This window comes from Nelusetta ayraudi, unplaced genomic scaffold (assembly GCF_046127955.1).
Source record: "Nelusetta ayraudi isolate G7.1 ecotype Tasmania unplaced genomic scaffold, CSIRO-AGI_Nayr_v1 ptg000019l, whole genome shotgun sequence".
NCBI lineage: Eukaryota > Metazoa > Chordata > Actinopteri > Tetraodontiformes > Monacanthidae > Nelusetta > Nelusetta ayraudi.
This window is the reverse complement of record NW_027466069.1, coordinates 4,940,005-4,962,176: the sequence shown is the minus strand read 5'-3', so window position 1 is coordinate 4,962,176 and position 22,172 is coordinate 4,940,005. Positions and strand designations below refer to the sequence as shown.

At 50.0% G+C, this 22,172-nt stretch overlaps 1 protein-coding gene across 2 annotated transcripts; it reads left to right on the top strand.

The window, feature by feature from the left end:
- The first annotated feature begins 285 nt into the window (after nt 1–285).
- Nucleotides 286–19,640, top strand: dennd2c (DENN/MADD domain containing 2C). 2 transcript variants are annotated; one of them, XM_076026547.1, is made up of 19 exons: nt 286–628; nt 4,037–5,059; nt 6,228–6,352; nt 7,890–7,966; nt 8,196–8,390; nt 9,465–9,543; nt 9,815–9,859; nt 11,201–11,385; nt 11,567–11,676; nt 12,157–12,226; nt 13,440–13,517; nt 13,891–14,031; nt 14,663–14,811; nt 15,653–15,830; nt 17,242–17,283; nt 17,681–17,789; nt 17,868–18,110; nt 18,819–18,905; nt 19,014–19,640. In XM_076026547.1, the coding sequence occupies exons 2-19, from the start codon at nt 4,254–4,256 to the stop codon at nt 19,043–19,045; spliced, it is 2,751 nt and encodes a 916-aa protein (XP_075882662.1). In that variant the 5' UTR covers nt 286–628; nt 4,037–4,253; the 3' UTR covers nt 19,046–19,640. The 2 variants fall into 2 exon arrangements, with proteins under 2 accessions (XP_075882662.1, XP_075882660.1); XM_076026545.1 differs by having other exon boundaries at nt 8,193–8,390.
- Nucleotides 19,641–22,172: the final 2,532 nt, after the last annotated feature.

The window sequence follows — 22,172 nt, the reverse complement described above, 5'->3', positions numbered from 1 at the left end:
TGGACTTGTTTCAGAATCAGAGGAATTGCATAAGGCAGTATATTTTTTAAGAAATAGATGATGTGGCTATTCCGAAAAAAAAGTTTATAGACTTCTGTATTGTACACATCCGAAAGCTAGGCATAAACTTTTGTCTGCAAAATTTCAAAATATGAACTGAAAGGAACCTGCTACATTCAGTGATGAATCACAAAGGACTATTTTGAGTGCCGTGCCGGCTTCGTTGGCCACTCCAACGTTTAAGTTTGGAAGCTGAAACCGGAAGTTACACTGCGTGACCGCCGCCAACTTGATCGTGATTGTCCCGAGAAGGAGGGCGAGGAGCATTGTGCGTGACTTCTCCTCTTGTCTGTGGCCGTTTATTTATTTATTTATTGTTATACCATTGTGTTCAGTGCGGGGAAACGTTTTATCCTCTTTAACCCTCAGACTTTATTTATTTATTTATTTAAGACACGGATAACTTCCTGCGCGCGGCGGCGCTAGCTTGTGTATTTCTCACGCCGCTAGCCAACTTCTCCTCCCGGTTTGGACGATGCGCGGCGGACCGAGTTGGGATTTTACTCCTGTTTTTATAATTGTACCGAGGGAAAAAGAGGACACGGAGTGAATGTCGGTACAGCGAGAGGTAAGCGGTTCGCAAAAAACAAAACAAAACAAACAAACAAAAAACACACACACACACACAACACACTTTCTCATTCACACAACTTCTCCAACTTCTCCCTTTAGATACTTGCGTGCCCTTCGGAAAAGTAGTTAGTCGGTTGTTTCTCTCGGCTCGCTGAATGAACACAAACCCAATAACAGCCCGTTGTTTTCTCTGTCCCTCCGTGTGTTTGCGCAATAATGGATCTGCTCCCAGTGTGACAAGTCGACGCAAACTTTCCTGGAGATGAACGGTAGTAGTATTTACATTTCACATTATGGCGAGGACTTCTTGATGTCAGATCCAGCCAGGCGTATTTCGTATTTTCGGGGACTTGGTCGTTGTTCCGTGGATGTGAATGACTAAACGTTGTTGACGTAATTGAGCTGAGCAAGTTTGGAAATTGTGCGTTTTCGTAATAAGGACCCCCCCCCCCCTTTTTTTTTTCTTTCTTTTCTTTTCTTTTCTTTTTTTTGCTTGGCCAGTTCTCTTGTCAAAATTAGAAGAGAAAACAATTTGAAGGGAGAAATGTGTTCTCCATTCACCAGGCTGGATGCTCTGGTGAGACTAAAGTTCAGCACTGCCAGCAATCTTCCTATTTTGCATAGAGAATCAGCATTTGCATGTTTTTATTTATTTATTTATTTTTGGATGTGCTGGCAAGCATTGGGGGGGAAAACAGCAGAATTTATTAAAAACTCACTCTGGCTGAAAAACGTTTGAGGTGTAAATTTCATCAAACTCCTGCAGGCACTTACTGCCTCTCCCAAACCCTGCAGAGGGGAAACCCACAAATCGCAAGTAACTCCAGGGAGTGAATTTACATGATTTTTTTTTTTGCTTTTTTTGCTTTCAAGTCTTTTACAGTTGCTTTTTGGGCTGATTTCATGGAGACGTTCTTTTCATTTTGTCAGCATGACTGTCTGAATGCGAATGAGCCGTTGTGACGGCGGCTGATGGATTAGTTCTTTTGAAAGAAGCCGTCTCCACGGGTTTCGCCGCTCTTTCTTGATATTTTTCTGTTATTCTAGCTGTAATCTGCACCGTTGACGGCGCACCTCAGCCGCCCTGCGCCTCACCTACAACATGTCGTGTCATGCCGGACTCCTTTGCGGAGGGCGTGCTGTTGTGGTTTCTCAAGGTGCAATTAGCTTTAATTTAGCTGCCAAGTGATGACGGGGTACCTCTGTTCGTTGGCCCTCCTGTCTGGTTTCTACTGAGGTGAGTCAGAGAGTTTCACTGCCTTCTCCTGCTCCTTGAACACAGCTGGCAGGCCCGCTTTGACTCGCCGGCTGCCGCCGTCACCTGCCGTGACAGCACGCCGCTCACCTGGCTGTGCAAAAACACAGACATCCGTCTTGTCAAAGCTCGGGAGGGGAATGACTTTAAATGTAGCAGTTGCTTCATAATTGGAGACGAGGGGTGTCGACGATGCCGCTGTGTCAGTTGGATTGGCTAAACATGACTTACAGCCGCCTTGTTGTAACTGTGTGTAAAAGCGGCCGACGCCATAATTATGGACAGTCCGACTGATCCCTTTTCCTGCAGCTCAGGAAAGCCAACTCGTGCCTTCCTGTGCAGCATACCGCGCGCAGACAAATAGCGCAAGTGGGTCGCTTTGCTAGTTGCATTGTCACTGCGGGCTCTGGCTCTGGGAAGAACAAGTGAGCCGGATTCCAGGGTGTGCAGAGGTCTATTTGGGTCAAACTGAGTGAGGGCGTCGCTTTGCGAGAGCGGCTGACCGACTGTCTCTTGGTTTAATTTATCCCCCCACGCCCCCACCCCCACCCCCACCCCCACCCCAAGCCCTCCCTCTCTTGCACAGCTCCGCTGGAATGCCGCTCATGAAGTTATTATGATCGCGAGCAGTGGAATTTTACCATGTCTCCCCTGCTCCGCGCGCTCCCAGCTCCGTGTCCCCGATGTGCAACGTGTCCAAATGGTTTGGTTCCAGCGGGCCAGGAGCTGCTGCACACTGACCGCATTGATGCCGACTCAGGGAATGTGAGTCAGACTCAGAGTGGATGTGGTCTCGTCCGAGGCTCTGAGTTTATCGGATGTCGGATGAGTCAAAGGTGTCTTCCGAATGGCACGCGTGGACCAGTGGCTTTACGGTGCGTGCTGCCGGCTAACGTTGGTCTGTTCTTAGCCGGCTGTCAAACCGCCTGCCGTGGTGGTGCGCTGGGTTTGTGAGAGGTAAATATTCATGGTTTTTCTCCTTGTTTGCAGTAGTTGAAGAAAAAGAGGAAAAGGCGATTTGGGACCACGCCAGTGATGTTGAGATTATTGCACGACACAATAGGAGCAGTGCCAGTGGAAGTCTGCTTTGTGGAACGCAGTATCCCAAGAAGAACATGAATTAACTTAGTTTTAACGTCGCTTGTTGTGTTGATTTTTCCTGCAGAAAATTTTAGACTTTTGCTTTTTCTCCCTGCCGTGTGCTTGATTCCCTCTGGAAAACCACGCAGGTTTGTTTAATTTGCCACTAGGTGTGAATTAGCGGGTGGTTGTTTTGTCTGCTAGGGATTGACAGCTTTGTCCGTGGTCGACTTTACTCCCCCCCCCCCCTCCAATTATTGTTTGGATGTGCAGTTGTTGTGTTCGGAAGCTAAAATGAAGGTTTGGTTGATTGATGATGATGATGATGACTGCTGACTCCCCCCCCCCCTGCAAACTCGTGAGCAGGATAAACAGGGACAGATGATGAATGGATGGGTTCATTTCATCAGTTGGTCACAGTTAGCAGATGTGTCAACCTTGTGTTTTCATCCGGGCCTCCCGACAGAGGAGCTCCTGCTCCTGATTGGAGCGGCTGAAATATTTTCCATGGCGCGCATAACCGTCAGTGTGGGTGCCTGGAGATTGGAGTTCACTTGTTTCTCAAGCTCGTTCAAACCACTTAAAAAGCCTGTTCTTCTTACAGTCTGAAGGCAATTTTGCAAGCGGACCGAATTGGATTGGATTGGATGTTTTGCTGTATCAGTGGCGTTTCATGCCCGGCCCGCTGTGTGGTTAGGGAGACGGCTCCGCAGCTGACAGAATTCCCCTCGGGGCCACAGGCGGCAGAGACACACGGCAGCAAAATGTCTGCGGTCAACTTGGTCCCGTCCTTTCTTTTCTTCCTTTTTCCTTTCTTTTTCTTTTTTTTTTTTTTTTTTTTAAATTGGATTCATTTTGTTGAGGAGCCGACCTTGTGCTCTCTCCTTCCCGGCATCTCCACTCTTTGCAGGTCTAAGCAGAGGCTCGCCTTGCTCCTCCGACAGGGAGGCGTGTCCTCAGGTGTTGCCTCGCTGCCCCTGTGACCCCACCAGTGGGCTGTCCACACTTGTTTCCAAGGCCTTTGACGGAATGATGACTCATTTCTGTGTCTTGCCTCTCTTTTTCAAGGTTTTTTACAGGTGGAGCCACAAGTGGGGAAGACAGAGACGCACGTGAAGAAGACACTCGGACCCGGTTAAACGCCTCTTTTCTGGAGTGAACGGCAACAGATTTGGAGTTTTTTTTTTCTTCTTTTTTTTCCCCCCCCTTCTTCTGCGCGAGGAGATTTCCTCCACCGCCGGCGATGGAGACGTGAGGCCGAGCTGACACGTTGCCCCCTCTCAACATGCTGGCTCTGAGGCTGGAGCAGGGCGGTCGAGGGGGCGGCGAGGGCGGCGCGGGCTGGCAGGGCCGCCCGTCCGGACGCTCCCCGTCTCGCATCAACATCCGGGAGAAGATCTCCCAGTGGGAGGGTCGCAGCCAGCAGGCCGTGAAGGCTCACCCTCCGGCTGTGTCCCGCAGTCTGTCCGGGGACGTGCTGGGCGGCGGAGGGTCCCGGGGGGACCACTACCCCAGAGCTCGCCTCACCAACGCCAAGAGCTTGGACCTCTGGGAAAGTCCTTCCAAAGACGAGAGCTGCCAGCCGCTGCTGAAACCCTCCACTGAATTCTCCTCGGCCACCCCGGGGAACAAACCACTCACGGCGCAGAGATTCGCACCCCCCAAAGTGGAGCCCGCCGCCGCCGGCGAGCAGTTTGCGGCCGGCGACGGCCAGACGTCGCAGCGGATGTTGGACGTCAGGACGGTGGAGAAGCTTGGTCCTCTGGCGGCCGAGGAGCCGGAGGACAACATGCCGGCCGGGAACTTCTACACGTCGCGGGGCTTCTGGCGGAAGCTGGAGGGGGACCGGCTGCTGTGGGAGAAGGGGCGGGACTCCTCGGGGGCCGCTCAGCCTCCTCCCAAACCCCAGCGGACCTTCCAGTACCGCGGCGGCGCCGACCGGAGCGATGCGGTGCCGCTCGAGGCCGGCTGGGACGGCGGCTCCCGGCAGGGTCACCGCGGCACCGCCAGGAGGACCCCCAGGCAGCCGCCCAGCTTCCCCCCACCTCCCTGCCCCACAGCCAATGGGCTGTCCAGGCATAAAAAGAACAGGTGGGTGCGGAAAACTTTAAATTTCAGCGGATTTCATAGATTTATCTGTTTGTTGCTCTTTTATCTCAGTAGAATGCCAATTACCATTTTTTTTTTTACTGCGTCGTCCATTAATCCCTGTGTGTGTGTGTGTGTGTGTGTGTGTGTGTGTGTGTGTGTGTGTGTGTGTGTGTGTGTGTGTGTGTGTGTGTGTGTGTGTGTGTGTGTGTGTGTGTGTGTGTGTGTGTGTGTGTGTGTGGAGGGTTTTTAGGGCAGATTTAAGGCGGACCCTGTAATTGTGTAATTGCTGGCTGGGGTCCAAGTGTGATGTCACATGACACCAGCAAGTATTGTCTGCTATTGTCTGCATGTGGCCTACTTCTTAAAAAGGCCATGAGCTCCGGGGTCATCATCACACACGCACACACACGCGCGCACACACACACACGCACACACAGGCTCTCTGCCGAAAACAAACAAAGCTCGACAAACAAGACAACTGTTTGTGAGCAAATGCACGTTGAGCCGGAGCGGCAACACAACTGTGCTGCACAACTGCTGTGTAACGGAGCTCTTTACAATATGTTGTCCCCTCCACGGCGTCTCTCTCACTTAGCAGAGCTCTGCAGGTTCCTCCTTGACTCATGTCAGACGCAGCTATTTTCCAGCGTGCGTTCCTGGGTCCGAACGGAATGGAGAACTGTCGGGTAGTGCACCTCACCAATGTGAAGCGTTAGCAGTGCGTCCGGATGGACCGAAGCTGATTTGTCATCCTGGAGACGAGAGAAACCATTAGTGAGCTGCAGCTGCCAACTGGGCCACGCTGCAATGCGGACAGCCATGAGAATGAAAGAAAAGACGATAAAAAGACAAACTTTTGGCACACACACGTACATATATATTATGGAGGAGGAGCTATTCAGTCCATGAAGTGGGTCAGTGACGAGCTGCAGCAGTGAAAATGCTCCACTGGCTTTTTGCATTGCCGCCGCCGTGTCACTCAGTCATTTCCTGTCTCTTTTGTCGATGTGTTGGAGGTCGGCGTGAGCGCGAGTGAGAGTGTGGTGGTGGGTGGACGTCCCCACACCACAATGGCCCGAACAATAGCTGGCGTTGGCTATCTTCAGGAGGCCAGCCAGCCGCCCGCCTTTCACCGTCTCCCCTCTCTCCATCCCTCCCTCGCACACAGGAAGTCCTTTGAGTACGAGGATGCGGCGCGTCTGACGGTGAAGCCGGACGAGCTGGGGGGCGGGGCCAAGCCCGCCGCCCTCTGCCACGCCTACTCGGACGACAATATTTACGAAGACATCGCGTGTAAGTCAAAGATCCGCCGCCGCCGCCTTCACAGAGACAGAGACTGCGATTATGCCCAGCGTTTGCGCCCGGGTGTATTTTTAGACGCTGGGTTTGTTCAGCAGGCACAAAGGCAGGAAGTCATTAACTCGGCAGAATGGAAGATACTTCAAAAAGGCTCATTTGGAACTCATTTTATTGCATCGCACAGACGGTGGGGCAGTTTTTCCATCAAACGCCGAAGCTCGACCAGCTCACTTTCCACAAGTGGACGCAGCACTAAGGAAAGACTTCTCAGGGAAGGTTGCGCAGTTTGGAGAAGTTTGTGAGTCACGTTTGCTCGCCTCTGTTGACTGGACCAGCTGCAGCTCCAGCAGCAAGACATCCATTCATGAATCCATCTTCTCAAGCACGCATAATGTTGAAGGTTTAAAGAGGATAGCACGGTGGCTTTCACAAAGTGCTATAAATTGACATATAATCGAGAGAGAGTAGAGCAGGGCTGGGCAAACTATGGCCCGGGGGCCATATGCATAACTTGAAGAAACGGTATTAATAGTAGGTCATTAAATAGCAGTATTCCATCCCCTTTTGCAGTGTTTTAAGAGTCGTTTCAATAAAGAGCTGAATACCGTAGGGCCTTCAAAGACACTGATGTTGTTGCAACTTTGCTTTTGTTCATTTTCCATTGACATTAAAGCAACATGTTTTCTACATATCCCTGGCTCACCAAAACACTCCATCCATCTGCTGCTGCTCCGACCCCTCTGTTAAAATTTCAGAACCCATTGTGGCCTCACCAGTCAGAAAGTTTGCCCAGCCCCTGCAGTAGAGGATTTAAATATAGATTTGACAGAGTTTTAGGCTGTCGCAAAATGATAATCGTGCAAAAAAACAAACAAACAAGTGTTTTCTTCTGCCGTTGTCCGCCTCTTGCAACAGGTGGCGTGAAGTGGGCCTAGGGAGGTAAAGTTATTTTGATGTCGTAGTGATTTCTCGCTCGGTGACGGTGGGTCTATATTTTTCAATAGAACGGCCAAACGTGAGGGCAGACTGCAGTCAGTGCTCATCAAAAACCTTTCACAGGGCCGTGGCTGTTGGTTAATTCCAGTCCGCCGCCTCTCTTCCCCTCTGTCCGTCACCTCTTTCCTCCTTCCTCATTTCTCGACGTGCGGAAGCCGAAACTAAACTTCACTAAACCCGTCGCCGCTCGCCCTCCCGCCGCCGGTGAAAGTAGCGCGGACGGTGACGGACGGACGGACGGACGGCCGGTCGGCGGCGTCTCTGCTCTGCTTCGTTGCGGCTCTGACCTCAACCACACCGACGCTCTTCTGTTCCTGCCATGACGCCGACGCTGCTGCTGCACCTTTTTTTCCCCAGAGAGACCAAGCAAGTGAAAAGATGCTGCTGCTTTCGAGATCCTTTGCTCCGTTTGGCTCATTTGTCTTTTAAAAGCAGCTTGTTGTTATCTTCCCTCTCGCTCATATTATCTAACGATCTCTCTCTGTCTCTCTCTGTCTCTCTCTCTCTCCCTCCCTGTCTCTCTCTCTCTCCTCAGGCGAGGTGACCAGGGACACCCCCTATGAAGCCGTCAAACTCTCCCCCATGTGCCTCCCCATTTCAAGGCCTTCAAAGGTAAAGTGGAGCCGTTGCGTTTATTACCCTCCCTCTTCTCGCCCGGGGCGTGTTTTCTTTTTTTTTTCTTTTTTTTTTAACAACCTCGTGTGAGCCAAGCAAATGATCCCAGCCTACAACCTGAGATTTTTAGGGGAAGACATAAAGTGTCGGGCGTGGGGGGGGGGTTGTATGTGCGGCCGTGAAACGAGCCGAGAGATCACTTCAAGCGCTCCGTGTCTTCCAGCAGCCTCATAAACGCCAAACGCTGCAAGGCTACGCTGGCAAAGTGGAGCGCAGACGCTTCCAGACCTTCTCAACGGCAGCGGTGGCGGCGGCGACGACCAGCAAACCTCAGACGGCTGCCGAGGCTGCCAGGGCGACGCCGGCGGCCCCGCACGCCCCGCGACGCTCCAGCACTCAGAAAATACTGAGGACGCCTCAGGTAAAGCAGCCAGCAGCAGGGCCGAGGTGTGTGTGTGTGTGTGTGTGTGTGTGTGTGTGTGTGTGTGTGTGTGTGTGTGTGTGTGTGTGTGTGTGTGTGTGTGTGTGTGTGTGTGTGTGTGTGTGTGTGTGTGTGTGTGTGTGTGTGTGTGTGTGTGTGTGTGTGTGTGTTGCACAAAGGACCGGCGAGGCGACACGCAGCCTGTTGACAGATGAATCACGTGTTGCGCTGGAATGAAAAAAAAATGTGGGCGGAGACTGGCTGAGCAGGAAGGAGAAGACGCTGAGGTGGGAGGGGGAAGAGGAAGAAGAGGAGGAGGAAGAGGAGGAGGAGGAGGAGGAGGAGGGCTGCGGCAGGGAGCGACACTTCTCCGCTCTTCATGAGAGTTGTGACGAGGGCAAATTGTAGCTTTGACCAAAGGCCCGACTGATGGCAGAGGAGGACGTGGGGACGCTGGAGAAGGTACGGACGGGCGGGCGGACGGACGGACGGACGGTCGGACGGACGGTCGGCGTGAAAACTGGATTTCTGGGAGGGGAAAAGAAAAAGGAGCAGCGGCGTTGAAAACTGGCTCGACCGCGTCCGCCGGCAGGTTTGGCCCGAAAACGTCACGCAGGTGTATTTTTGGAACGGAAGGCGTCGCCTGTTAAGCTTGAGTGTGATAGTAAGTGATTGACCAAGGCGACAGACACCCCTATCAAGCATCTGCGTGACAGCGGAGCGGAGGCTGTATTTGGTGATAAAGTCGCCGCTCTCCCGCCAGGCGGCACTGCGGGTGCCTCCTCCCAGATAAGTTTGGGGCTTCCTGTTTGAAAAGTTGGAGGCTCCGGGCAGCTCGGCGGATTGAAACACACAACCGCTTTCTCCAGCGCAGCCGGCAGAAGATGGCAGGAATGTGAAAAAAGCGCCAGGGAAAAGAGAGAGAGAGAGGGAGAGAGAGAGAGAGAGGGGGGGAAAAAAGCACGCACTCATGCACTTAGCGGTCGCCGTATTACTTCTCCCCTGTAATCATGATTCTATAACGGCGGTGCGATGACGGGCACGGCGGCCACCTGTGTTTGTGTTGCTGCGCAGTACGTCAACAAGATCGAGACCATCTTCGACGACAAGCGGGGGAGGAAGAGAGTCAAGAACCAGGGAGTCATGGTCCGAGGTAACACACCCACACACCCACACACCCACACACACACACACCCGCACACAAACACCAGCCACACTTCAAACCAGACGCAGTGCAGCCTGTAGGTGGAAATACCCCGAGTTTGACAGCAGACGCTCGGCCAGCTGCAGCGTCTGCTGCCGCTGATTACGAAACAAAAGGCCGACTGTCTGCATCTGATTATGGCGGCTTGAGTGTTTGCAATTCCTCTCTCACTCTCACTCTCTGTCTCTGTCTCTCTCTCTACTCTCATTTACTTCACCAGAGGAGAACAGCGGAACGGACAGCGACCCCGAGGACAGCACCAAAGGTATCATGAACATTCTATCTGTCTGTCTGTCTGTCTATCTATCTATCTATCTGTCTGTCTGTCTGTCTGTCTGTCTGTACATCGTTTCCTTAATTCATGCTTTGCAGAAAATGTGTGCAAAAGCAATCACCCCTTTGTGATCTCACACAAAAACTGATGCATTAACACTTTTCCAGCTTAGTGGCCACTCCCCCCACCCCCCATACAGGTGTCGGCTCAGCAAGCCTTGTTTTTGTGTGCAGCAATGTATGTATTGCAAACATGAGGCAGGTCCAACAAAGTCTGGCTGCTAGGGGCTGTTTCTGAACAACTGAAGCGGCCAGGGGATGAAAAAAATGACAGATTGAACCTTTAAAGTTCAGTCACACGGTCGGACTGAGGGGGGGAAATCCACAATGCAATCCAGCGAAAGTGGCGACTGGCTTTATCGAATTAAGAATCGAATCCAATGAACGCATGACGACGACGACGATGATGATAGAACCTCAGGTCTGAGTCAGACGCCTGTCGAGCTCTCGGTGCGACCGCAGGGCCCCGGGAGTCGCGCTCGCTCGAATCTCGCTCCCTAATCTCCTCACAAGGCAGCGGCTCATGTTCAATATAAACACATCTGCAGCTCTGCCTGGAGCTACGGGTTGCAAAACTAGCTTCCAGTTTGCCCTGCAGGGATTACCCCGGCAGCGCTGGCAGCGTCGTGCAATCGAGACTTGACTCTCTATCTCTGACTCGGCATGAATTTTTTACCCTCCCGCAAGAAGCGAACGCTTGCCGCTGTCTGTGTAATCCGCCGCATTAACCGTGCTAGTATCAGCTCATTAGCGCTGAGGGCTAATCAACAGGCTGGTGCTAAGTCTGCCTCCATCAGCCGGGACAAACTCTTTCCGTCCGGCGGTCGCGGCGTTTCCCACGTTACTCGCTGTTCTTCCTAACGCAACGGAGCACTTGGAAGACATCCGTGTCGGGATTGATTGCACAAATTCCCTCCCGAGGCAGCTGCGCGTACTGTAACTTCTCTCCAGACCCCCTAATTATTGGATTCTGTTGTTTATTTTTAACGCAGGAAAAAAGAAAAACCCTCAGTCATTACATCCAGAGAGAAAAAAGATGTTTCAGATTTCTCAACGCTACGTAACGCTGCATCTGTTAGACATTTAGCGCTCGCTAGCCGAGCCCATTGTTATGGATACTGTGTAATCCGAGTCGACTGCACACTCGCTCTCTGTATGACATAATGGGTGCGTTTATAATAGAAAAAGTGCCTCCCGCTGCTTCGCTGCGCCGGGGTGGGACCCGTCCCAGGAGGAGCCGCCGCATAAATTCTGCTGTTGTGGTGTCCGGCAGGCTCCAGGAGATCAGTTTACATCCAGTCCACGCTGAAGCGCCGGCCAGGCTACCGCACCCTGGAGAGGGACCTGATCCAGCTGCAGCAGCAGCAGCTCTTCCAGATCTTCGTGGTGGTGTCGCTGAGGAAAAGTCCTCAAGGAAACGCCTACTCTCCCGAAATCACGCAGCAGTTCCCGAAAATGGTGAGCGGAGGCCCCCCGACGGAAACGGCGGCCGTAGAGCCCGAATAGAGCAGAGCTAGATTTTCTACTGCGGAGTCCGGGGGTTGGAAAACGAGGGGGTTGAACTTTGTCATGATTGGCGTCCTAACGTGCGTGGAAGAACCGTTGCAGCCGCTGCTAACCCAACCGCTCCGTGTTTCAGTTCGAGAAGTCGTCTCGGCTCTCCAGAGAGGCCGAGGACCAGCTCAGAGTCATTCCCAAGTTCTGCTTCCCGGACTCCCTGGACTGGAAACCCTCCGCGCACATGCCCAGGTGAGGAGCTGCACCGGGAGACCAGAGAAGCTCGACACGAACAAACATCCGTCCGTTTCTTTAGTGTTTTTTTGTTTTTTTTTATCACGTTTTGTCTGCCGTCGACATCGCGCAGCTGTTACTCCCGTGCAGTCCTCCTCTTTGTGTGCGTCGGCAGCTGTCGGCCAGCGGACCAATCGCAGCGGCCGCACCCCCCCACACACACACACACTGATAATTAGCGTGTCAGCTGATCTCATTAAGCGTTTGAAGGCATCAGACGTCTTTGGTTTTGCCTTTCACGATGAAAGGCAAAACAGCGACACAGCACGGACCGTGGGTCTATTTGACGGCCGCATCACGACTCACCGTCCTGTCTCCCGACATTCTTCTCTAGTTTAATAACAACCCTTAACCGTGCCACGCGGCCGCTGCGTTTTTTAAGGATGGCGGTGGTAAATTTTTTAGAGGTAATCGCGTGTTTGTAATTGTTGTTTACAGCGAGACCTTCTCCTTCGTCCTGACCGGAGAGGACGGCAGCCGCTGGTTCTGCTACTGCCGCAAAATCCTGGTGAGTGCCGACGGCGGCGATCGCGATCGCAAACCCAACCTCTGTCTTGTTTTTTTACTTTTTGCGTTCATGTTCAACAGCCTCGCGAAGCACTTTCTAAATGGCAGCAGCGACGTCAGCGGCTCTTCCAAACCCCTCCGTCTGTTCGAGCGCTGCTGCGTGTGGCTGAAATCGCTGCGTTCCGTGTACAACGAGCGTGGGGTTTTTTTTACGTTATGGTATGTTCAGGGTTGCTGTGGTTTCTGTGCGTCAACGGCACGAGGTCTGTGTTCTCAGAGCGGATGACCTCTGCCAACTAGGTGAAAATAGCCGTGTTTAAATTAGAGTTTTTCACAAAATAAAAGCGACGTTTCAGTACAACTGCGATTTGCAGGTGTTTCCACTGAATGGTGTGAAGCGCATAAGCCGTAATTCTCGAGGATTTTGAAGTTTAGACTTTTCCATTGTCAGTTTTTTTATTGCAATATTTAGGTTTTGTGCAATTCAAGGGGGAATGGAAACTCAGCTTAGACCTAACTTAGGCCCAGACTGTTACCCCCCCCCCGAACCACCATCAGTTGGTTTGGTTGATCTCCGCCTTGGAGGTTTTTTTTTTTAACCTACATTAGTTCAAGAGAAATCCTGAGCCTTGTATAAGTTCACTCCGAAATGTTTGGAGCAGGATAGTGACCACACCCCCAGCCAGGTGCTGGCTCCGCCCCCTGAGACCGCATCGTTTTCGTTGCCTTCCAAACATGGAGGTTGTGGGTTTGATTCCGGGCCCGGGGTCTATCTGCGTGGAGTTTGCATGTTCTCCCTGTGTTCTGCCAGCTCTCTCCAGGCTCTCCAGCCTCCTCCCACAGTCCAAAAACATGCATGTGAGGCGAACTGGAAACTCAGTGAGAGCGAATGGTTGTTTGTCTTTAAATGTGGCCCTGCGATGAACTGGCCACTTGTCCAGGGTGTCACCCTGCCTTCGCACTATGACAGCTGGGAGAGGCTCCAGCAGACCCCTGCAACCCTGAGCGCAGGAGGAAGTGGCTGTAAAAGATGGATGGATCAATGGAGGCGGCTGTGCAACTCGAGTCCAGCATGAAGAAGAAAAAATCTTAAAGCAATGCTTTGCACAAATAAGCTGTGTTTTGCAAGTGTTTTTTTTTCTTCTTCTTAAATGTCCCAATAACGGCTGAAACTCTTGTCTGTCTGTCTGTCTGTCTGTGTGTCCGTCCCGCAGCCCAGCGGCAAGGGGAAGAGGCTGCCCGAGGTGCACTGTGTGGTCAGCAAGCTGGGCTGTTTCAACCTGTTTGCGAAGGTAAAAGCGGCTCGTCAACACAGGCCACTGAAACCTCCGTCGAGCGACGAGAGGAGGCGGATTTGCTAAAGTTCACGCGCTTAATCCCCTTGAAGTGCGCTGGAGAGCTGCTCCTCTTTAAACTCCTCCTGTCTATGAGGAAGGAATGAGGCCGTGCCGGCGGATAATCCCTGCCAATCCCTCGGTGTGTTTTACAAAAAAAAAAAAGAAGGAGAAGAAGAAGAAAAAAGTAAAAATGTTCCGTGCATGCTCTCGGCTGCGTCACACCCGCGGCTGCCAAAGCGTCCCTCGGTCACAGGAAGTGTGAATTCAACCCGCAGGTGAAGAGAGGCCGCGGCTGAACTCTGATGATGATGATGCGTTTTGTCCTCAGATTCTGGAGGAGGTGGAGAGGCGGAGGGAGATCTCCCCGCCGCTGGTCTACACCTTCATGCGCAGCGTGATGGAGGCCCCGTTTCCAGAGCCGGGACGCACGGTCACCGTCAAGAGCTTCCTGCCCGGCTCTGGCAACGAGGTAAGCGACCCCGAGCCAGCAGGGGAAACCGAGCGTTCATTAGTAGCAGTAGCACCCCCCCCCCTCCCCCACCCCACCCCCCTGCTCTTCCCCTGCAGACTCGGGGTGAGTCAGAGTGGAAGGAAATCAGTGTAAACAGTCGGGGAGCCAATGCAGCTTTAATGAGTTCACGTCGGGCCAACTGTACATGTTTAAATATACATCAGTTGTGATGGAAATTAACTCTTTTTTTTGTGACGCAAGAGCAAAATCTGCACTGTTGCTTCACGCGGAGGGGTTGAAAACTAGTTGTTTATTATTAAACCATTAACTTTTGTCATAGGAGTCCAATTGGAAATATTTAGAACGCAGATCAATCCCTTCATTCCTTCGTTTTTCTTTTAATTCTCAAAATTGTGGAAAGCCACAGCTTTGCATGTTTGCCCCCCTGAAGAAGCAGTTTCACTGATTAGACCTTAAACCTCAAATGGTTTTCAGATAATCCTAATAACAAGAGTAATACTATTAATAATAACAACACTGCCACTGCCAGGACGTCACAACAGAAACCTGACACACCGGTGTGGACCAGCCTGCTGTGCAAACACACCCTGACTCCACCGACTCCGCCGCCTGTCCTCTCGTCCAATAGGAGCTGACGCTGTGCCGGCCCGTGGACTCGCGGCTGGAGCACGTGGACTTTGACAGCCTGCTGCAGTGCCTGAGCGTCGGCAGGCTGCTGCAGGTCTTCGCCTCCATCCTGCTGGAGAGGAGGGTCATCTTCATCGCCGACAAGCTCAGGTGCCGCCGCACGCTTTCACGCGTCACTGTCCGGCTCCCTGCAGGGGGCGCTTAATTAAACTGCGTCTCGCTGCGTCGCACAAATGCCGCTTTGCTTCCGGCAGAGTCGCAGCGACGTGGATCAAGTCCGTGTCCGCGAGGTCTTTTTTTGGAGCCAGAAGATTTTACAGGGTTAGGGTTAGGGTTAGACCAAATTACATGTAAGATGTAACATAGGATTGGTCCATTTAAAAAGGCCAAACGAAGCCAGTTATCAGATTCATTACCCAGCAGCCACTCAGTGTTGTGACATTTCCTCTTGCAGGTAGTGAGGAGGGGGAAGTGGCAGCGAGCCCTGTGCCCCCCGCACCCCCGTTCGCCCCCCCCCTCCCACACACACACACACACACGTCCGCAGGTTACCCCCGAGCTTCAGAGCTGCTGCTGTTCTTCTCTGTTCCCAGAAAGGAGGAAGTCAGATGTTAGAAAAAGAGGAAGTGGACATCGTTGACAGCGGCCTGAGTCGGTGTTTCACTGCCACTCCTTCCTGTCACCAACCTTAGATGATCGGCCTCACCGCTGCGATCGACGCTCGCCAAACAAACAAAGCAACGACAAACAAAAACCTGATTTTTTTTTTTCCGCCAAAGCCGGTTTAGATTAGAGCAGAAACATCGTTTCCATCCGCAGGGGGGGAAAAAACAGGAGTAGAAAGTGAGCAGCGACGCTCTGCAGAGTCATCAGGCTCACGGCAGCTGATGCTCGCGTGCAGAGAGGATCCACTTTGTCTTGTTGCCTTCTCAAAGGCAGACCCGCCAGGCCGTTGAAGAAGTCATGTGACGCTCCCTCTCTCTGTGTGCAGTGTGTTGTCTCGGTGCGGCCACGCGGTGCTGGCGCTGCTCTACCCCTTCACCTGGCAACACACCTTCATCCCGGTGCTGCCCGCCAGCATGCTGGACGTCAGCTGCTCGCCCACCCCCTTCCTCATCGGCGTGCTGGCACCCTGCCTGCCGCAGCTGCTGGAGCTGCCCATCGAGGAGGTGGGTGTCCCCGGCCGACCTCCAGCCAGTCAGTGGGCGGGGGGGGGTTCATTCTTTCACTTGGATCAATTATTTTGCACCTTGTCATAACGGACTGTTTTCTATACCGTTAATATCATACTGGACTGCGGTGGAACAAACTTTTTTTCCACACTTTCTTTAATGACTTTTCATTTTAATGAACGTACATTCATAGACATATCAATATAGCAGTCAAAGAACAGGAAACCCTTTTACCCCCCATTCATTCATTGAATATGCATTGAATATGCATGAGTTTGGTCAACATCTTCATTTCTATTTCTACTACACAATACTAACACTCTAGACATGAAATTAGTTGTAAGCCATTTCAAGGTCATAAAGGCGGTGGCTTCTGTCCTTGTCCAGGTGCAGGCGTTTCCCCCATTAAGGTTATGCATGAACGTTAGCAAAGGAGAGCACATCTTGTAAAAGTCCTCAGTTTTCCCTTTTACCATGTAAGTCAGTTTTCCAAGTGGCCAGTTAACATGGCAATTCTGTAATGCATTGACCAGAGGTGTGTTCACTTAGTTCAAATTCCAGGGTAAAGGAACATAATCAAATTGATTTCTGCCTCTTCCCAGTAACTGTGAAGTTTACTGTTACTGTAAAGTTTACAGTTACTCTGAAATCCTCAGGGTGTCATGTGTGTAACTTCAGTTGTAGCTTCAACTGGGATGTTCCTTTCTGTCAGTTTGGAGATTAAATCAAGAACCTCTTTCCAAAATACCTTCAATTTTCGACAACTGGGTACCAACTTCTTCCATACATTTGATGCAACAGTCAGGATTATAAGGACTCGACTGGCATAATTGAACAGGTGTGATATAAGTCTTAAGAATGATAACATTGAAACTGAGTGTGGGCCAGGAGACATGCCTGCTCCCAGTCTTCTACACTCATGTTTGACTGAAGATCATTGGAACCAACTTTAAATCCTCCAAAAACTTCCCAGACCTCCAGAAAACAACACTTAGCCCTGTGTTTGAAGCCTCCTGCTAAAATTGATGCTTTTTTTGATCCTTCCACGTGTTTGGAAGGGAACTAAAGGGAGGTGCTCCTCGAGGGGCGGAGCCAACACCTGGCTGGGCGGGTGTGGTCACTGGCCAAGGTATCGGTGCCCTGTGTGACATCACAAACGGCAGAGCTACAGAGCAAGGGGAAATGGACTTGAGTGTGTGTGTGTTTGCGCACAATTTCTGAAAACTGAAGTTAGGAGAACATGGAGAAGTTAAATTATTGGACCTTTCATTGAGATTTTTTTTTTTGTATTTAAATAAACATTTTCACATTGTGCTAAACACATTACATGCAGGTGTTGGCAGGGACTCACTGCTCCTCACTGCTCCTCACTGCTCCTCACTGCTCCCTCTCCTCCCTCTGTTCCCAGGTGCTCATCGTGGACCTGTGCGCAGACAAGTTTGTCGTTCAGGTGTGTACACAAAGGCGAGGCGTGTTTGCGGGGAATGGAAGGTGTGGCTCCCGGTGGCCGTGCCTGCACTTGTCCCCCTCGTGTGTGTGTGTGTGTAATGTTTGGAGGGTGACAAAGTTGTTGTTTTGTTGCACACCTGTCGAGGCCGGAACAGAATCCAGGCAAACACGGATTCCTCTCGGAGACGCAAAACAATCAGAGAGTCAGAGTCAGTGCCTTCCTGTTAGCAGACGTTAGCGTCAACTTCCTGGTTTGGTGCTGACGCCGCCGCTTGGCTTCCCTGTCAACGCGCGTGATGATGTTTTAACCGAGCCAGTGTGGTCGCCGCCGTCGTGCTCTGCGTTTTTGACTCTTTGAAGGCTTTCATTTGCTCTGACTTTGACTCTGCTGCCTCCAGCTGGGCGACGAGGACTGCATCCTGCCCAGCAAACTGCAGGCGGCGCTGCAGCAGATCCTGGAGGAGCGGGAGGACATCCTGAGCCACGCCGACCGAGACGGCTGCGAAGGTTTGCGAGACGCAATCTCAAGTTTGGTTTTGTTGCGGGTGGTTGGCGCTCACTGCACTTCTCTGCGGGCCGCCGCAGGTCAGCGGGCCGACCTCAGCTCCCTGGTGTCCGAGGGCTTCGTGCGCTTCTTCGTGGAGCTGGTGGGCCACTACCCCCTGCACATGACCGAGTCGTCCGGCGGGAGCCGGGAGCTGCAGCGCGACAGCTTCCGGAAGTCTCACCCGTCGCGAGGCGTGCGCCAGTTCCTGCAGCTCTTCATGGACACGCAGATGTTTGCGGGCTTCATCCAGGACAAGGAGCTGCGGAAGAGCGGAGGAAGAGGTAAGCAAACACTGAACAAGCAAAGAGTCATGATGTCTGCTCGGGCAACTCCTTCTCTACCTCCATGTTTTTATTGCCTCATTTCTTTAGTTCAAAATAATTCCCGATCTTTTTGCACTATACAGTTTTTGCTGCTGTAATTATGCAAATTTCCCCACTGAGGGATCAATAAAGGTCTTCTTCTTTTTCCTTTTCTTCTTCTTCCTTTTCTTTTCTTCTCCTCTTCTTCTTCCTTTTCTTCTGCTCTTCTCTTCTTCTCCCTCTTCCTCTTCTGTAAAGAACATAAAGATCCACCACAAGTTCAATTCTCCATGTATCTGCGAGCTTTCGAAACTCCTCTTAAAAGACTAAAAAGGAGCGGGTGGCTTGTTCCCGTGAAGTGATTTTTGTGGCGGTAATTGAGGCTGCGGGAAGTTGCAGCTGCAGGAAGAAGCAGAGTTGGACAATTACGGCGGCACTTTTTCCAGCCGACAAGAAGACCTGCATGAATCCACCCTGTGAGAAACATAATTTAATGGGGGGGAAAAAATGAAATTGAAGTCAGATGTTTTTTGCACATGGATGGAATCTGGTGACGCATGACTCAAAATTGAATAAATCACAACGTGCGCTCGCCCTGAAAAAACGGGTTAGCGCGATTCAAGCGCCAGCGCAGCGAACCATACGAGCGAGTCGCCGTCGCCGTGAGTCACGAATCTTGTGTTTCAGGTCTGTTTGAGGTGCGAGTGGCCGATTACCTGGACTCCAATCCTGAGCCGGAGCCCAGCGGAGTCAACAAGTTCCTGAAGGGCCTGGGTGAGTTTGGCTCCCAGCTCCACCACTCGCACTCAGGGACTCGGCGAGTCATCCGACTCTCCACAGACTCTCCACGTGTGTTTTTTCTCTCTCCCTCCCTGTGTTCAGGAAACAAGATGAAGCTCCTGCAGATCAAGTGAAGACTGTGCAGCTGCTGACAGACGAGCTGAGTAGAGCGACACACATCTCACTGGACCAAAACTGGAAGGACAAAAAAAAAAAACATTCCAGCTTTGTAATCTCAGTTCTGAAAATATGATCTGATGATCTGAGTGTAAATAATGTTAAAAAAAAAAAGAAAAAGAAAAAGAAAAAGTGTTTACATGTGAATTCACCTCAAATTCCGCCTAAAATTCACATTTCAGTCTCTTCCGAGATCCCGACCTGACTCACGTTTTAAAACGCTGTTACGTAAAATACTGGGACCAAACTGTAAAAAGACTTTGTTCGCCGTGTCTCTTCGGCCTCGGCAGAGGCTCGTGAACTCGCATTTAACATTTCAAAATGTTAAACCTCGGCTGAAGAGACCGAGAGAGAGAAAAATGAGCTTTTTTTTTGTAGGAAGACTTGTTTCCGTTTGTCCTGTTTTACTGGAATTGTAAATATTGTTTTTATTTACATTTTTGCACAAATTTGAAGCATTGTACAGTATTTAGAATATTTTTGTATTGAAGCATGATGGATCCTCCATACTTTGGAAATAAATGGGACTCTAAGGATGGCATGCACGACTAAGTGGGCAAACTTGTCTTTCAGTTCTTTCACCACTTCTGGTTTAGCTGTGTTTTATTATTACTTTTGTGGAATGACAGTTATTCTCTCAACCACAACTTCCTGTACGGGGCCGCATCCACTTTGCACTTCCCCCTCAGAGACTCCTTCATTGAGGGAAGTGAGGTGGGCGTCAACGTTCGTCCGCTTCAGGTGCGTTTCATGCACTTCAACCACAAGGGGGCACTGTCTCCTCATGCAGAGTTATGGGAAACGGTTCAGGAGCCTTTTTTTGTTTGTTGCCTGAACAGCTCATGATATATCACTTATCATTTACACCAGTATACACATTAGTGATGTCGATCACATAGCGGGAAGCTCAAACACACATTGCAGTTCCTCAACGGCTGTTTTTTTTTAATATATATATATATATACATATATATGTATATATATATATATATATATATATATATATATATATATATATATATATATATATATACTGACGAGTGTTTTCCTGTCGGCTCAGCTCAGCTCCAGAGTCGATGGTGTGCGTGACGTAATAAAGGGGCAGAGTGAGGACATATTAAGGATACTGTGAGCAGTTCCGTCATACATCAAGTGACTCAAACTTCACATGGAGACGCAGACTGTAGTTTTTGTTTTTTTTCCTTTTTCTTTCTTTTTTGTTGATGAAGATGTTGGTCCAGTGACAACGGAAAAGGACGGAACGACGATGAAGATGATGATGGCAATGATACTGACTAGGGCTGTCCCGATCCGATATTGATATCGGATATCGGTCCGATATCAGCCAAAAAAGTAATATCGGATTATATATCGGACGTCATCTTAAATCTCCGATATTAACACTCCGATAGAAAGCAGTCCATTCTAGTCCGGCGAAAAAAGAATCTCCACATCATGCTCGGACTGCAGAAAGTGGAGACGGCTGAGTCAGGGTCATCACGAGTTTAGTTAGCTGACAATATTGTTTTGTTTTTTTGTTCCTGCTCTCAGTTGTTTTCAGAATATACGAGCAGTAAACTTGTTAATTTGTTTTGAATTGTTTGCACTAACAGTTATTTGAGTCATTGTTCACGGCCTCCTAATTTAGTTTTTAATTTATTTTTTCTGTTCCGCAGTTTTTAAAAAAATAATTGTTAATAATAAGTGGTATGTTCGCCAATACAACTTTTGACTCTTATTCTCTGTTTGAGCAATATCACTTGTTGCTGCCTTTTTTAACACCCCACACTACAGAATAAATAATGAAAGTATGTTTCATTTGTAGCATGCTGATATCGGATCGATATCGGTATCGGCCGATATTCAAGGTTGAAATATCAGTATCGTATCGGAAGTGAAAATATAGTATCGGGACAGCCCTAATACTGACGGCAATGACGACGACAACGTTGATGATGACGATGAAGACATCGATGATGGCTAAGACAATGACGATGAAGATGACGACAATGAAGACGAAAATGACGAAGATGATGAAGATGATGATGATGAAGACAAAGATGACGAAAATGATGACAAACACGAAGATGACAATGACGAAGATGACGACGACGAAGATGGCCATGACCACAATGACAATGATGATGAAGAAAAGATGATGACGCTAACAATGATGACAAAGATCATGATGAAGATGATAAAGATGAAAATGATGACGAAGATGACAATGAAGACAATGACGACGACGATGATGAAGATGTGACGACGTTAATGGTAATGATTTTTTGCCTCAATTTCACTCTGCGATAACTTCTAATTATTTTTCAGTCCTGAAAAATATAAATCCCTAATCAAACATATTGTTCAGCTTTTCGACTGTTATCTCACACATCTGCTCTGACTGTGGAGCAGAAAGTCAGCGGTTCAGATCTTTGTCTTTGACAACTTTCGGTTTTTAAGGACAGAAAACTCCGGAACAAAGGCGTGAACCCGTCCGGACAAACAGCTGTTTGCTGGACTATCAAGCGAGAAGTTGAATCTTTGAGGAATGTTGTTTTTTTCAATTTTCAAATATGTTGAGATTTTGCATGCTATAACTCCTCATCTATCTATCACTTCTCATGCTAAGATGGTCATGTCGGTGAGTTTCAGGCTTTTTAAACTATCTTTTTTTTTGCCGCCGAAAGAAAACGACATACAATTATGTGTTGATTTTTTTTTTTTTTTTTTTTTTTTAATTAGATTTTCTGTAGAAAGTAAACATCCATTTCCTCCTTCGTGGAATAATAACAGAAAAAGAGATGTGGGCAGGCTGGATAATAGATGGATGGAATTAAACTATAAAGTGTCAGGCTGTCGCTGAGGCCTGATATGAATTGACACATATTTCCCGTCTGACACCATCTTTTCCCGGGAGAACGAGCAGGTTTTCACCCCCTCCCCCGCCCCCCGCCCGCCTTGATTGATGACCGCAGCCTTTACCATTAGCGCAGGACTGATGAATGACGCCGAGTGCTGCTGGAGACTCACGCCGCCTTAAATCAAGTCACCGGGTTCAACGTCCTCAACCTTCCCGCGCTTCTA

Bases quoted from the DNA above. Each gene is read 5' to 3' on its own strand.
- dennd2c (XM_076026545.1), top strand. From the start codon at position 4,254: ATGCTGGCTCTGAGGCTGGAGCAGGGCGGTCGAGGGGGCGGCGAGGGC. The intron at 9,544-9,814 runs GTAACACACCCA...TTACTTCACCAG, and splicing joins CCAGGGAGTCATGGTCCGAG to AGGAGAACAGCGGAACGGAC. The intron at 18,906-19,013 runs GTGAGTTTGGCT...CCCTGTGTTCAG, and splicing joins CAAGTTCCTGAAGGGCCTGG to GAAACAAGATGAAGCTCCTG.